The sequence below is a fragment of the Odocoileus virginianus genome, unplaced genomic scaffold, assembly GCF_023699985.2.
Source record: "Odocoileus virginianus isolate 20LAN1187 ecotype Illinois unplaced genomic scaffold, Ovbor_1.2 Unplaced_Contig_3, whole genome shotgun sequence".
NCBI classification, from domain to species: domain Eukaryota; kingdom Metazoa; phylum Chordata; class Mammalia; order Artiodactyla; family Cervidae; genus Odocoileus; species Odocoileus virginianus.
In genome coordinates, this window is record NW_027224320.1 from 964,790 (window position 1) to 980,784 (window position 15,995).

At 58.3% G+C, this 15,995-nt stretch overlaps 1 protein-coding gene across 5 annotated transcripts in view; it reads right to left on the reverse strand.

Annotated features, from left to right (window-relative positions):
- Positions 1 to 15,276, reverse strand: part of MGLL (monoglyceride lipase) — a 90,742-nt gene extending 75,466 nt beyond the window's left edge. The window contains exons 1-2 of one of the 5 annotated variants that reach the window (XM_070463477.1): positions 15,014 to 15,276; positions 13,713 to 13,857 (exon numbers count right to left, since the gene is read on the reverse strand). In XM_070463477.1, the coding sequence (XP_070319578.1) occupies positions 13,713 to 13,837 (125 nt within the window). In that variant the 5' untranslated portion in view covers positions 13,838 to 13,857; positions 15,014 to 15,276. Of the gene's footprint in view, positions 1 to 13,712; positions 13,858 to 14,058; positions 14,204 to 14,326; positions 14,869 to 15,013 lie in introns of those variants that run through there. The other 4 variants (XM_070463480.1, XM_070463479.1, XM_020881110.2 and 1 more) reach the window with 4 other exon arrangements.
- Between the last annotated feature and the right edge of the window lie 719 nt (positions 15,277 to 15,995).

Below are 15,995 nucleotides of genomic sequence, written 5' to 3' on the forward strand. Positions count from 1 at the left end.
TGACAGCGGCGTGTGACTTTGGACCTGGATGATGCAACGGCGGGAGGAGAGAGCAGGGGGCCTACGGTCTGACAAGCGGCTCCCAACCTTCCTGTAAGAGTGTGCTCTGGCCCATCTTATGTAACAGTCTTTTCCTTTTTTTTTTTCCTGGAAGGAGAACAGCATGAACTTTCCAAGTCTGCAGATGGCTCCAAGTCCTTCTGGGTGGTGAAATGCCAAGCGGATGGCAATAAACAATCGGGAATTTATTGAGAATGCAGGAGATGCAAGAGGAGCAGAGAGACGCGCTTAGGGGACAGGCTCACCACTCTGGGGGGACAGAGCTCGGGCCTCGGAGCTCTGCTGAGACCCTGCAGCTAGGCAGCTGCACCCAGGCGAGCATCGTCATCCCGCTGCAGCCGGACGCGGGTGGAGGGGAGGGACCAGGCACCGTGGGCTCGCTCCACTCCTGTCGCTCCACCCAGGCCCCTGGTCGCAGCCCCTTGCCAAGCCTCAGTCTCCCCATCCATCAGGTGGGGCTACAGGGCACTTGTGCACACAGCCGGGCGCCACAGACAGCTCTGTATGTGTTTACAAGGCTGAGCTGGGTGCTGCCGAGAGAGCACTGCCTTTAGAGCAAAGAGATGCGGGTTCAGTCCCGGCTCCGCGTTCATTAGCACGTGGTTCTCTGGGGCCAGTTTCCATGTCAGTGAAACAGCAAGCATGACGTCAGCCCCATGTGATGGTGTGAGATTCATGGAGGTGAAGCCCAGGAGGAATCCAGCGAGGTGTCAGACTGGAGCGTGGGCCTTTCCCAAGACAGCGCAAGGCTTGAGGCCACGCATTCCGTTTTTATAGTCGTATTTCTAATCTCTTTTCCATGACCATACTTTTAATATGACTGAGATCACCGCTCTATACTCTACCCTCTATACATCATATCCCATGTCACTCTGTGTCGTTAGGGTATTTTTGGTAAACATCATTAAAAATGTTTGCCCAGCACCTCTTAATTGGAGAAGGAAATGGCAACCCGCTCCAGTGTTCTTGCCTGGAGAGTCCCAGGGACGGGGGAGCCTGGTGGGCTGCCGCCTATGGGGTCGCCCAGAGTCGGACACGACTGAAGCGACTCAGCAGCAGCAGCAGCAGCATCTCTGAACTCGTTTTCTTAGGTATTTGTGTTTTTTTTGGTGAGAGCTTTCATGGGATTATATAATCTGTTCTGTTAAAGTATACAATTCACTGGATCTTCGCACATTTACAGAGGAGTGTAACCAACCTCATAATCAATTTTAGAGCACGTCCATCGCCCTGAAAAGAAACCCCTGCTCCTAGCTGTCACCCTCAACTGTCTCAGCCTCCACCCAGCTCACGGCAACCATGAATACACCTTCTTTCTCCAAAGACTGGCCTAGGCTGGACACTTCATGAAAATGGGATCATATTAACATGGCATCTTTTGTGACTTGCTTCTCTCAGCATAATTGTTTCAGGTTCATCAGTGTACCAGTATTTCCTCCCTTTTTGTGGCCAAATATTCCACTGTGTGGACATGCCACATTTTACGTATCCAGTCACCAGTTATGGACATCTGGCGTGTTCCCACATTGTGACTATTAGGAATAACACTGTCATGAATGTTTGTGCACAAGTGTGTGGACATGTTTTCAATGTTTTAAAAAACTGAAGTATAATTCATTGATACTGTTTCAGGTGAACAGCAAAGTGACTCAGTGATACTCATTCCTTTTTAGGCTCTTCTCCATGATGGGTGATTAGAAGACACTATAGTTCCTTATGCCAAAACATAGGTCCCTGTTTATCTATTTTAAATATACTAGTACATACCTTGTCAGTCCCCAGTTGCTTTCGATATATACCTAGGGATGGAACTGCGGTGTCATACGCTAACAGTGCTTAACCTCTGAGTAGCTGTCAGCCTGTTTTCCGAAGCGGCCCCACCATTTTAAATTCCCTCAGCAGGCCATGAGAGTCCAGACTTCTCCACGTCCCCACCAATACACACCATCACCTGTCGGCATCCCGCAGCCGTCCGAGCGGCTGGGAAGTGGCACCTCCTCGCGGCTTTGATTTGTCAACATCTCCCCGCTGACAACTAATGCTGAGCATCTTTTCTTATGCTCATTAGCCATCAGTAAATCTTGTTTGGGGAAATGTTAGTTAAGTTTCTTGCCCATTTTTTTCAGGGAGGCTATCTTTCTATCATTGAATTACAAGCATTCTTTTCATATCCCAGATACAATTCCCTTATCACATAGATGTTTTGCAAGTATTTTCTCCCATTCTGTGAACTCTCTTTTCGTTTTCTTCAAACTATACTTTAAAGCACAGAAGTTTTTCACTCTGATGAAGTCCAATGTATCATTTTCTTCTTTTGTTGCTTGTCCTTTTGGGGTCATATCTAAGAAGCCATGGTCAAACCCAAGGTAGTGAAGACTTACTCTTATCTTTCTTCTAAGAGTTTTACAGCTGCGGCTTTAGTTTACTTTTGTACATGGTGTGAGGAAAAGGTCCATCTTCATTTTTTTGCATGTAGACATCCGACTGTTCCAGGGCCTCCCAGGTGGCACTGGTGGTGAAGAACCCGCCTGCCAATGCAGGAGGCATAAGAGACACGGTTCGATCCCTGGGTCGGGAAGATCCCCTGGAGGAGGAAATGGCACCCACTCCAGTGTTCTTGCCTGGAGGATCCCATGGACAGAGGAGCCTGCGGGCTGCAGTCCACGGGGTCACAGAGAGCAGACACGACCGAGCGACTGAGCCACAGACAGGCATCCAGCTGTTCCAGCACCTTTTGTTGAAAGACTCTTATTTTAATAGTCTTTTAATAATAGGCTATTATTTGCAGCTCCTGCTGCAAATAACACTGGGAAAAGGGAACATTCACACCTGATTAAAACCAACCCCGAGGAACGAAAGTTAGTCAGGAAGGTGGAGGAATGGGCACAGAGCAGGCAGCTGCTGGGTCTGCAGGGCACGGACGGGGTTTACCCGGGCACTGCCCACTCTCACGTCTGAACCTGCCTCAGGCCAGTCAGCCAGCGCAGTTTGCTGACACCAGGTGATCCTAAGACACAAGACGCCAAGGCAAAGCCTAAACCCACAGCAACCTCAGACAGGCTGGGGCGTCCGCCACGAAACCACAGAGACGCAGGAGCGTGGGAAGTCAGGAGGCTCGTCCAGTCACGGAGCATCTGCCCCGTCGGCGGGAAGGTGGCGGAGAAGCCGCGCGGACACACGACAAGGACGCGGCACCCACGGGCCAGCAGCTCTCACCAGACGCCGCCCGCCAGCTCCGGGACGCGGACCTTCAGCCCTCGGGACTGTGGGAAAGGAGATTTCTGCTGTTTAAGCCAGCAGGTCTGTGGCACTTTGTGGCAGACTAACATGACGGCCATTCAAATTCCAGCTCCCGGACCAGCCATTCCAAACGCATCTCCCGCCACGCACCGCAGGCTTCAGACAGAAGAAGGCTTCTGTTGTTTTCAGAACATACTCCACGCCCGTGCGAAAGTGGTTCCTCCACTCACCTTCCACACCTTCAAGGGTCAGTTTAGAGTCACCTGAAGTTTTCCCTGAACACCCGCTCCCACCTACCCAGAATGCATGGGCCTCAGGAGCAAACCGCCACGGCGCTTGGCGCTGTCTCCCTGGCACATGTTGGGAGCGGTCTTCAAAGGCAGAGGGGGTGCTGAACCACTTCAGGGTCTCCAAACCAGAATGAGGCCCGGCACGCACAAGACGCTCAGAAAGAGCTCACGCGATTGGGGTCTGCGGCCAAGCGGACCCCAAGTCTTCAGGCCGCTCGGAGGACCCCCATCACCTTCTAGCGTGGGCTGCTGAGTCTACGCCTGCAGCTCGGCTAACGCCTGCTGAATCGTCCGCACATTAAGACCCCGACCCCAGACTCTGGCGCCCACGCCGACTGCTGCAGTAACACTGAAGCCGCCCCCTGCCGACCCGCAGCTCCCACTCACAGGTGTGTCTGCAAACTTTACTTCAAAGTTAAAATGGCTAAAACCCAGCCACCTAGTATTCCAGGGGACTGGCTGGCTGTAGGGAATATTCTCTTCTTAGCTGTTAGTAACTCCCTTCACTGATGCTTCTGAATTTTAGGTGCCCTGATTCCTGCACAGAGAGTTAGCCCCTCTGGTCTACACTCGGTGGAAATGCTGCTCCTTTCCTAGAAAACTGCGCTGGCAGGGACTTTTGAGAATCAACCCGTCCAACTGTCTTACCTATAAATACAGGAAGTTCACTCATTCATTCAACAAACATGCTCCGATCTCTTGGTTTGTGCTAGACATGAAACTCTACCAGGGGTCAGAGCTGAGGAAGACAGAAAGACACGAAGCGTGAGCTCTGCCTTGGAGAAGCTCACAGGCTGTCGCCACTGTGACCTGCAAACTGCCCGAGTTATATAACAGCCTACCTGCTGGCATCTTATCTAGTCACTCAGAGGCAGAAACAAAATTCCAACCCTGGTGTCCCAGCTGTCAGCACCAAAGTCCCTTCCCAGCGACGGAGTCAAAACGGCCACGAACATCCTCCCCCGACCTTGCTCCGCGGACAGGCCTCCAGCGCCTCTGGGCTGACCCACTCTGCCTGTGGGACACTTGCAAACTTGACCCAAGCAAAGACTTGGAAAGCATGTTGTTGCTCTCTCATTGCCCTTGAAACACTGCCACCCTGATGCCCCAGGGGACGTGCGGAAGATCAGACCAACAGCCTGCCAGGCCAGACACTTCAGGCCAGTGGGCCCCGGCCGGCTGCCTGCCCTGCGGGGGGAGCAGCTGACCAGAGACGCACAGAGATGCCCGTGGGCCCCAGCACGGGCCGCCAATCAGAGACCTCCTGATGCCCTGAGCACGCTTCCCTTACAGACGCAAAGCCCAGCCCAAGCACCAGCACCTCCACGCACCCCGGCACGCCGTCGGGCCCGGGAAGAAAACGCGCCGTGCGCTGAGGCCGCTGCAGACGGAGCTGAGAACCAGAGGGGTCTGGGCGCGCTGACCCCCAGGCCCCCTCCCTATCGGTCGCTCGGTCCTCCAGTGGGTCAAGGGTCACACCTCCAACACGGGCACAGAGGTTTCCAAGTGACATTAAACGAAGCATTGAGTTTGCTAACTGCATGTTATCTCAGAAAGAACTGCACCACCAACAGTATCCCTGTGACTTTATAAACCGAGCACCCATAAAGTGGATGTTTTTGCGGTGTCTGAAATCTCACAGAAACGGCTCTAACTGCTAAGTAACTAGCCCGGAGCCTGGGGAAAGCACACAGCCTGCGTCACAGGGAGGGAGGTCAAGACGGAGGTCAGGAAGGTCATCCCTCACACTCGGGGTGCCTGTGACTGATGCTGGCAGGGAGGATGGAGTGAGCTTGGTGGATGACAGACAAGCCCACGGTGGTCCCCAGAGCCCATCAGGAGGACGGTGGGGGAGCCCAAGACAACCCACACACTCACATCTCGTAACTGGTGCCAGGCATTGACCCCGCAGATGCCCAGCGTCTGATTCTATGACCACCCAGGGGAAAGGGGCCCCTGTTCAACCACGAGAAGACGGACTCTCGGGTCCAGGGGCAGCCTCCAGCCCCACCCCGACCGTGTGGACCCGGGCAGGTTCTGGGTCTACTTCCAAGGCCTGCCATTTGGTTTACCACTGCCAAGGCCCACTACTGTCCACGGCACCGTCCTGCCGTGAGTCCCCAAGACACCAGTCTCCCCTGAAAGATGTCTCAGCACGATGGACCGAACAGCATGAACACAGCAAAGCACCTAGAACACCTAAAGCCTTGTTTCCCAAGCACAGGCCCCTCATCTCTAATCCGGCCACGTGGACAGCCCGGGGCAATCCGCCCTGCTCGGAGCAGGCCAGCCTGACCCAAGCCCCCAGCTCCCTGCCCCAGGTTCTCCCCCCTCCATCCCTTCTTCCCTCCTCCCCACTCCACGTGGAGCACTCCCACCCTACATCATCTTCGGCTTCCCTTTCTCGAGGCCTCCTGGGCTCCCCCGGGACCCGCCCCGCCCCGGGTCCTACGTCAGTCTCCTGCACCTTCCTGAGGTCGGGCTCCCCTGGTCCTCAGCCTCCCTGGGCTTTGCAGAGGTGCCCGCACGCTTCACACCACTGAAAACAGGACCGCCCAGAGGGAGACACGGAGGGGCGGGCCTCTGGGGGAAGCGGGGAGCAGCGAGGCCCTCCGAGACCCCGGCCCCGGGTGGGATGTCTGCTTGAATGCCTCCTGGGAAAGCTGCCCCGCGGTCTAAACCCACAGGGCGGAGGTGCGGAGTGGAAGGATGCCAGCCCTAGGGATGCCCCTGCAGCCCCACGCCCCACCCCCCAGGGCCGTGTTCACCCTCTGAGGCCATCTACCCCCCTGCAGGTGATGTGGTTGGCACTGAGCGTTGGGGTCCCGGGCCACCCCCACCCTGAGGGACTGGGGAGTGGGTGACCACTGTGCCTTCCGAGAAAGGACGCGCGTTCATGTGCCATGAGACTCCGAGGTCCACAGAGCCCACCCCCTAAAGCCTCCACCACCCCCAGGAAGCCCTGACAGCTGGGGAGAGCTGCCGCCTCCGAGGGCTCAGCCCCGCCAGCCACACGCTCAGACACCCGGGCCCCTGGGGACGCACGGTTCTGAGCTCCCGCCAAGGGCGGCCCAGATCTCAGCGCCACGGACACGCGTGCACACAGGGGGCCTGAGGGCAGGGCTGAGAAGCACTCTGAGAGCGCGGAGACCCAGGCCCTCCTCCGGTCAGCCCCCCGAGACCCGCTCTCTGGGGGCGGCGCCCCGCGACCCCGGACTCGAGAGCCCTGAATGGCGCAGGGGGTCCCTTCTCCGTGTCCATCCTGCCTGTGGAGCCTTCCAAGGACTCTGCTCAAGGAAAGGAAGGCCCAGCTCCCCTTCACCCTAACGTCCCCTGAGGATGCAGTCCCCGAACCCCCTCTCTTTCCTTCCGCTCTGCCCCTCCTGCCCTCTTCCTTCCCAACACTGACAGAGCGGCAAGGCCACGGTAAGAGCTCCTCTGAACCTTTTTGCAGAAGGTAAGGCAGCCAACCAGTCCATCCTAAAGGAAATCAGTCCTGGGTGGTCACTGGAAGGACTGATGCTGAAGCTGAAACTCCAGTACTTTGGCCACCTGATGCAAAGAACTGACTCACTGGAAAAGACCCTGATGCTGGGAAAGATTGAAGGCAGGAGAAGGGGACGACAGAGGATGAGATGGTTGGATGGCATCACCGACTCAACGGACATGAATTTGAGCAAGCTTCAGGAGTTGGTGATGGACAGAGAAGCCTGGTGTGCTGTGGTCCACGGGGTCGCCAAGAGTCGGACATGACTAAGCAACTGAACTGAACTGAATCCGCCTCCCCACCTCCACCCCAGCAAGCAGGCCCATGTGAAACAAAAGTACCACCCCCAGCAAAAGACTTGGCTGACCCTAAATGTGGGACAAGGGTCACGCTGTAATCTCAGCTGCAGAGTCACACACGAAGGGCCGTTGGCAGGAGAATCCCGTTTGGTTGGCACTCGGGGACAAAGTGCGCCCGGATGGGCATCTCTACCTAAAAGGTGCTGAGCAACGCACAACGGTGGACAATGGCCGCCTTTCAGGGAGCGGCTTATTTTGCAATTTTTTTTTCTTCCACTCCACTGCAAAACAAAGCCCGACTTGTATCCACAGAACATTCTTATAGCAACTGGAAAAAATTATGCCTTAACGAAGCTGTTGGAAAAATCAACTGCAAGAATACTGCAAGAATAGCAGTGGCCTTTCCTCTCGCCATCAAAAAGATCTTTGCTATTCGAAGAGTCTTTAAAAAAAAGCCCAGAAGAGATGCCCTATTTAAAAAGCAGGCAGTTTGCTGCAACAAAGGCGGAAACACCAGGAGGAGGACCGACGGCTCCATCCACGAGGAAGGAACTTTGGGAAATTCTTAAAATAGGCAAGAGAAAGCTGAGGTAGGACTGGAAGGCAGTGATGGGATTAAAAATCATATCGCTACCATACAACACAGAGTGAGGACCACAGTCTCCGCGTTTAGGTGGAAATTTCAGGAACCCACTCAGAGAAGTCTAAGGCCCTTTCTGATTCTTGTGGTGGGGAGCCAAGGGGGACAGGATTCCCCTCTTGCCTTCAGGAAACTGACTGCCCCCCGCGTCAGTATCTCACTAGGGAGGTTTGCCGGCCGCCCCTGCCCACCCTGCTTCCCTCTCTGATTTCCCTACTGGCTTCTCAGGGATGCTCCAGCGGGAGATCCCACAGCCCGGTGGTCCACAGGTCCTCGCCATCAGACAGCAGCCCCGGCGCCTCTGGAGGGGAGCGAGCCGACGGTGTGCTGTGCAGGGGGCCCCACGTTCCCCACGCACCCGGGGAGGCCCCTGGGGACCCTCCAGCACCAGTTCTGCCCCCAGCACCTCAAGGGGCTGACTCAGCCCCTCACCTGCACCCTGCATCACCTCTCGCCAGCTAAGCTCAAGCCACAAGCCCGACTGCATGGCTTCTGGGCCTAAAGCTGGTCCGGGGCTTCCCACCCACCAAGGCACAAACTCAAGCCCATAGTCTGGCTGGCAGAACCCCGGGGCCTGGCCTCTCCCCTGTCTCCACCTTCCCGTGGTTCCCAGCCCTGCACATGCTTCTCACGGGAGCAACACTGCTCCAGGCTGCTGGCTGGAAGGGTGAATGGGAGCGGGCACCAAGCCTGTGCTCTGCCCACCAAACCTCCCACTTGAGGGGCCGTGTCTGCCCCGTGCAACCCTGTATCTAACTTGCACCGTGCCTGGCAGTTGTCCCATCTCTAGGTTGGTGTTGTTTAGTTGCTCGGTCATGTCTGATTCTTTGCAACTCCATGGACTGCAGCCCGCCAGCCTCCTCTGTCCATGGGATTCTCCAGGCAAAAACACTGGAATGGGTTGCCATTCCCTTCTCCAAGGGATCTTCCCGACCCAGAGACTGAACTCAGTCTCTGGCATTGCAGGCGGATTCTTGACCACTGAGCCACCAGGAACCACCCCCCCCCGCCCCTCCCCGTCACATGGGGAGTATGATGGATCAGATTGCCTCTTCCTCACCCACCTCTTCCTCAAAGGCAGAGATCCTCACCACTGTCTCCCCACCCTGGTACCAGCTCCCAGACATCAGTAAACCAGTGTCTCCTGACTGGCCTGTTGGGCGGGAGCGCGACCACAGCTGAGTGGGAAGAGTGGACACACCCAGAACTAGGCCCCAGGGCCACTTTCAGGGATGAGTAAGGGATGGGACCTAAGGGGTGGCACTCCCTCAACTGCAAGGAGATCCAACCAGTCCATCCGAAGGGAAGTCAGCCCTGAGTGTGCACTGGAAAGACTGATGCTGAAGCTGAAGCGCCAATGCCTGGGCCTCGAAGAACTGACTCACTGGAAAAGACCCTGATGCTGGGAAAGATGGAAGGCGGGAGGAGAAGGGGATGACAGAGGATGTGATGGTTGGATGGCATCACCGACTCGATGGACATGAATCTGAGTAAACTCCAGGAGCTGGTGATGGACAGGGAGGCCTGGCGTGCTGCGGTCCGTGGGGTCACAAAGAGTCGGACACAACTGAGTGACTCACTGCAACAAGGGGTGGGATGTGGTTGGCCCTGGGAACATGCCAACCAAAGGCAGTGATGTGGTCACGCCTCGTCACGCAGGTGGTAGGAGCTTGGGCGGAAGGCCACGCGGGACCGGGAGCAGCAGGGGCCCCCGGGAGGCAGCCCCCCGAGACACACAGAACCCCAGGGAGCGCCGCCCAGAGCACAGTGCCCGCACCCTACACAGGGGGCACACGACCCGGTGAGCAAACGGAGGCAGAGCGGAGGACAGAGACGAGCTGATCCAGGGGAACGGGCTCTCAGGGGGCAGTGGGGTCCGGCCAGATGGCGGAGGCTCCGCACTCCACGGTCTGCACCCGGCTCCATCTTCAGGGCCCCAGGTGGCAGACCCGAGGGGCTGGTGGCTGACGGGAGGACGATATGAGGGCGGCAGGAAGGGAGGGTGTTCTCCAGCATTTAAATATATCCCAGCTCCCAGCGAGTTCTGCTGCTTCCTCAGGTAAATTTGCATTGGTGGGAGGAAGCGTCTTGAGACGGCTCTGGCCGCAACTCCCAAGGCGGACACCGAGAGCCTCGTGGAGACGCGGTCAACGTGACCCAGGGCAGAGCAGGGCACATCAGAGGCAGGAGGCGGAGGCCTCGGCCTCTCGACTCCAGGAAGAGGGAGGAGGCGGAAGCGGAGGCCTCTCGACTCCAGGAATGGCCGAGGCTCCAAGCCCACGGGGAGGTTCCAGAAAGGATGCCCTGTCACCCTCCTTCGGAGGAAGGCCAGCCCCCGAGAGGAGGCAGGCCAGCCCTCCCCCCTGCCTGGGGGGAGGACCCGGATCTGGAACTTTCTCAAGGGGGAGTCACCCGGCTGTCTGCCCAGGCCCCCGGTGAGCAGAGGAACGGAGCTCTATGAAGCGGCCCCCTGGGGGCCCCAACTGTCGCGACAGCAAAGCGACAGGAAGAGAGCCTGGTCGCTCCACAGTGTTGGGGTGGGGGGCCCCCCAGAGACGGAGCGTGGGCTGGGCAAGAGGAAGCCCCCTGCTTGGGGGGGAGACGCAGGGCATCCAAGCCTTTATCTCACAAGGGTCTGCTTCAGACTGCCCAGTCAGCCCCAGGCAGACAGACGTGACGTGTCCACGCCGGGCCCTGAACACCCAGGAGGCCTGCAGCCCTCCTCATCTGGCTGAACCAAGGGAGGGCTTCCTCGGAGCCAAGCCATCCAACCGGGCGCTGTGTGCATCAGACCCTCGGGGGCCCGACGCTGCTGACCTGTCAGCCACCCTTGGGGGCCAGGACGGCTGAGGAACGTTCAGAAGGTGATTCAAAGCTGCCCTTTAGGCATACTGAGTGGTAACCTGAACCCAGAGGTGTGAAGTATCATCCCAGGGCCCGAGAGCCACGAAGGAGCAGCTCACGTCCCACCCGGCCAGTTCCACGACCCTGAGAACACCGTCGGGAGGCCTGCTGCAGAATCAGTATTTTAAAATTCCACAATTCCCAGTCTCCAGGGGCATAAGAAGATTTGGGGTTTCAGAACAGATCACATTTTAACCTACTGCCAGCAAACAATCAGTAAGAAGAATGATCCTGTTGGCTTCCCAAGCGGCTCAGTGGTTAACAATCCTCCTGTCAATGCAGGAGGCGCGGGTTTGACCCCTGGGTGTGGAGGATCTCCTGGAGGAGGAAATAGCAACCCACTCCAGTGTTCTTGCCTGGAGAAACCCATGGGCAGAGGAGCCAGGAGGACTACCGTCCACGGGGGCACGACTGAGCAGGATCACAATGAAAGATCCTATCACTCCTTTCCGTAAGGAGTGAGCTGCATCCTAACGAAAACAAGAATTCATCAGGAAGACAGTCCTCGGACAGAAGTCTTGTGCTCAGTGGAACCAGAGGAATGTGGACAAAATGCAGCTGGACCAGCGTTTGAAGAGGGTTCACAAGGATAGCACCTGCCTCGCGGGTTGATTGGTTAGATAAAACGAGATCACATCTAAGAGACCTGTCCAGAGTCCAGAGCACGCCCGAGACCCACTACAAGGGAGACCATTCTGCTGCATCCTAAGGACGGTCGGTATCCGTTGTCACCATAAATCTCTGCCCCCAGACGAACACAAACCTGCCTCGGCGCGACCAAGGGTGGGCTTTCAGCCTCAGGCTCATGATGATCAAGACCCTCTATCAGGCACCATCTACAAGGCAGGGGCCTCTGAGGGCCCGAGGGCCTCCGCGGGAAACATTTTTAAAAAGGAGCAGACACCAGGGACATTTGGGGTGTTTTCCCTGAGGACTGGCCCACAGAAGACTCTGAGCTCCCCGGGGTAAGAGCCTGGAGGGCGCTCCCTGGAGGGGCGGGCTGAGCCCAGCGGGCCCTTCCGCTCCGCAGGCAACAGGCCTGCCGCTCACCCGCAGGAGGGCAGGTGGTCGGTCTGACAGAGCGGCTGGGCCCAGGCGTGAGATGCGGCCCCACCAGCGGGCACAGACTCTGCCCCAGGCCCCCCCCCCGGCCTGATCCCTCCAGGACCCCAGGATGCAGCAGCGTCTGTCACCACAGGGGCCTCCAGGACCTCCCGAGGGGTCAGGACTGGTGGGGATGGGTTTTAAAGGTCCTCCGACCCAGGGTGGGGGGCCTACTGGCTCCCCCGAGGGAGCTGATGAACCTGCATCATCTGAGGGGGTGGAAACGGGCAGGCAGGCGGGGGTGGGGGGGCCTCTCTGACAAAGCCCGGAACCCTTGTGTGGCCCCCACCCACCCCATTCTCATTCCCAGCAAGAGATAAACACTGACCCCAAGAGATTTAAACACAGCTGGTGGAGCCGGGGGGCGGGGGGAGCGGGGTGGGGGCTGCCATCTCTAACTGGAGCAAAAGCGAGGAAGCGGGCCCTGGGCCACTGGGGTGGAGACTGTGAGACCAGCGCAGCTCAAGGACGGGCAGCCCCGCCCCGTCGGAAGCCTGCAGGCTGTGTCCCACTGACCTCCACTGAGGACAGCCTCCCCACCCGCGAAGGACGCCCCCAAAGTCTGAGGCTCACCATCGCCAAGTGCACACTGAGCAAATGAACGCGCCCCCACCCCAGGGCGGTTAGAAATCAAAGCCGCCGGGGGCCACTGCGCGCCAGACCCCACCCGCACCCCCCTCCAGCTCTCTCCTCCAGGGACCTTTAAGAAAGACAACGCCAGACCCCAGGACTATTAACCGCCCACGAACAGCCAGCTTATCCGGCTGCCCCGAAGCTGTGATTCTAAACCAGGTCTTCACAGGTCACATCTCTGTTTTTCTGTTGTTGCTTTTCTTGTCTTGAATGTGCAGCTACCGGGATTGCACACACCTTGCTAAAGCCGTAGGAGAAATTTCATACCCGTGCTCAGGGTGGGTAACGACTGACACGGTGAGGGAGACATAATCCCACAGCCCACCCCACACCTCACGCCCCACGCGGGCCTCCGGGGACCAGAGGCCTGTTGGAACAGGAGACGTTCGCTGGTCGCCAGGCCAGCTGGCTACCCCAAGTCGTTTCCTTCCCTGAACAACACAAACAAGCAGGGTTTTCCCCGTTTTATACGCGGAGGGAAGTAACAGGAGGCCAGCTGTCTCACTGTGTGTCCTCCCAAAGCCCGTTTCCAACAGCAAGACATAATCCTTGATGGGAAATGTACCAAGTAACTGAGCTGGCAAGAAATCAGGAGACAGGCAGACCCCCTTCCTTCTCTGATACACGAACGACACCCTCTGAGGCTCACAGTCAAACCGGACAGACAACAAAAGTTACTATACATACACATCATTTTGATTTTATCTGATCAGGTGGTTTTCAGTCACTGTTGGGTTGGATTTTTAAAGGCATGCCTGCACAACAGGAAATCAACTCCAGCACAAAAAATAAAGTCCTGTGAAAACTGCCATACGGTAGAACTCACATCCGACTTGTCATATTGGAAATAGAACTCCTGCTTCTTAATTTTAAAAAAGATGAAGCATAAGCCCTCAGCTCTGTTAGCCTGCTGGGCTCGATGTTAAAGCGGCACGTGAAGTAGGTCACGGAGAAAGTGGCCTCGCAGGAGCTGCATAGGAAGGCGGAGGGGGCATGACCCCCCGACGTCCCTGGGGACCAACCTCAGCATCACTGGGGGCTGGGGGCAGACTGACCTGGGCGCGCCCGAGGGTTTCCAGTACCGGCAGAAGAGGTACTGTCCATCAGCGTTGACCAGATGAGGGAGGTCCTGGTAGGGAACGTTCTGTGGGGTCAGCCGGGGGGAACGTTCCTCTGGCATTGTGAAAGGATCTTCAGGTGCTAGGAAGGAAAAAGGGAATGGTGCACGGTCAGAGAGAAGGCAAAACAGAGACGTCAGGAGGGAAACCTTGATCAGTCATTCACATTTTTTTAAAGCAGTTAAAAAAAAAAAAAAGAAAAACCCTTCCACTTCAAAAATTTTACAGATACATAAATTTCTTAAGACTGAAAACCCCATTTGTTCTTAAGAAAAATGCTCACTTTATCTTTTAAGTGCCTCCTTACAGCTTTCTCCCCCCCTCTTCCCATCTGTGTTTATTTTAAATCATTTCAGGAAACTTCATCTTAAAGACTATTTTAGCTGTAATCAAGTGGAAATGATAGTCAGCTCTGTGGGCATAAAGACCCAGCTGCAAAACACCCTTCCATGCTAAAACCCCCAAGGAAGTTTCACAGGGGCGCGGTCACGGGGTGGATGACGCTCTGGTTAATTCCTCCTGCCCAAAATTCTAAAGGTGCCGCCACAAACCTGCCTGCATCACGACCGGGCTTCTGCGATCCACCAGCGCACAACCCCGAGCGTCAGGGCCAGGCCAGCCGGGGCAGCCCCTTCATCTTGGCGGGGGGCGCCCCCCACGTCCCCCCCACCCCCAGCTTCCCAGCTAGCGCCGGGCCCCAGATCCTGCCTGGCTTTAGGAGCGCGGAGCCCGGGGCTGCCCCCGCCCCCGTCTGCGAGCGGAGCCACCCAGCGCTAGCCCCTCATCACTCTTCGTAAAGAAACGCCTGCGGCAGGGAGAAGTGTCCCCGGGAGGCCGGCTCCCGCTGCCCCGGCCGCCAGGGCACCAGCTCCGCGCGCCCAGATCCCCACCCACGGACACGCACGACCGCGGGTCCCCCAGGAAAGTCAGCCAGGCTCTCCCAAAAAACTTTGCCGCCTGCCCGCGTCCGCCGGCGCCAGGAGCGCAACCCCGCCGGCAGGGCTGCCCGCGGGGGACGGACACGCGGACACGGAGTTGACGGCGGCGACAAGTTGGTTCGGGGCCGCCGCCAGGGAGCGGGGCGCAGGCGCCGGGCACACGCAGACACGCGCGCGCTCGTGCACACGCGCACAGGGGCGCGGGAGCCCACGCCGAGCGCGGGGACGCGGGGACCGCGGGACGCGGGGCGGCCGCACCCGGGGGGCAGGCACGGCTCGGGCGGGGACGCAGGCAGTTACCGGGCCAAGAGCGCCGAGTCCTCGTCTAGGGCTGGGACCGGAGAGCTGCGCGCCGCCGCTCCGGAGACAGGGCGCGGCGTCCGCGCCGCCACTTATCCCGGCTCCCTCCCGGCGGGGGCGGCCGGGGGTGGGCCGCGGGGGGCGGCGCCGGGCCCACGTGTGCCGCCGGCCTGCCCGCCCGCGCTCCTCTCCGCCGGCCGCGCCCCAGGGTGGCGCCCGGGGACTGGCGCCCCGAACCAGCCGCGCTGCGGGAGGACACGCCACACCCACGCGCGCACACACCACGCGCGCACACCCGCCGCACCACACGCTTGCAGGAGCGACACAGGCACCCGGGCGTCCCCCCTAGGATCACACACGTGGACACCACTCACACCCTCAGTACACGCAGATATACACACCCAGATAACACGCAGAGAAAGGAGCACAGAGGCACTCGGACACAGACACACACAAAAAGCTGGGGCAGTGGGGGGCCGTGTGCACCATTTCCAGAAGGTGGGGGCCAGGCCACCAAGGACAGGCCTGGCCCCAGAGACCCTCCCTGGGGGACACATAAAACCTCAGGGTCAGGTGCAGGCCAGGGAAGGTCTGAACACCCTTGGGCGCAGGTGTTCACGTGGCTGGTGGGGGTCGGGTGGGGGCAGCTGGACCAGAGCCTAGACCCCCCAGGGCCCAGCACCAGCTCCGGCGCTCACCCTGGGCCTTGTCTCCTCACTGGCAGCCCAGGACAGGACCTCTGCCCCCAGGACGGACAGGTGTCCCCTGCTCACTGTGACCTCCCTGGCGTCCTTCCCTCGGTCACAAACAAGTTGACACCACAGCAGTGTTGAAAAGAGCCACTGTCTCCAGAGTCACACGGCCCGTGTGTGGGGTGGCCCCGGCCGCTCAAGGCCTACGAGCTAACTTAAAGCAAACAACAGCTGGAGTGTGAGCCCTGCCTCGTGGCAGGTCACAGGCCTCTGGCCTCGGAACAGCGGGG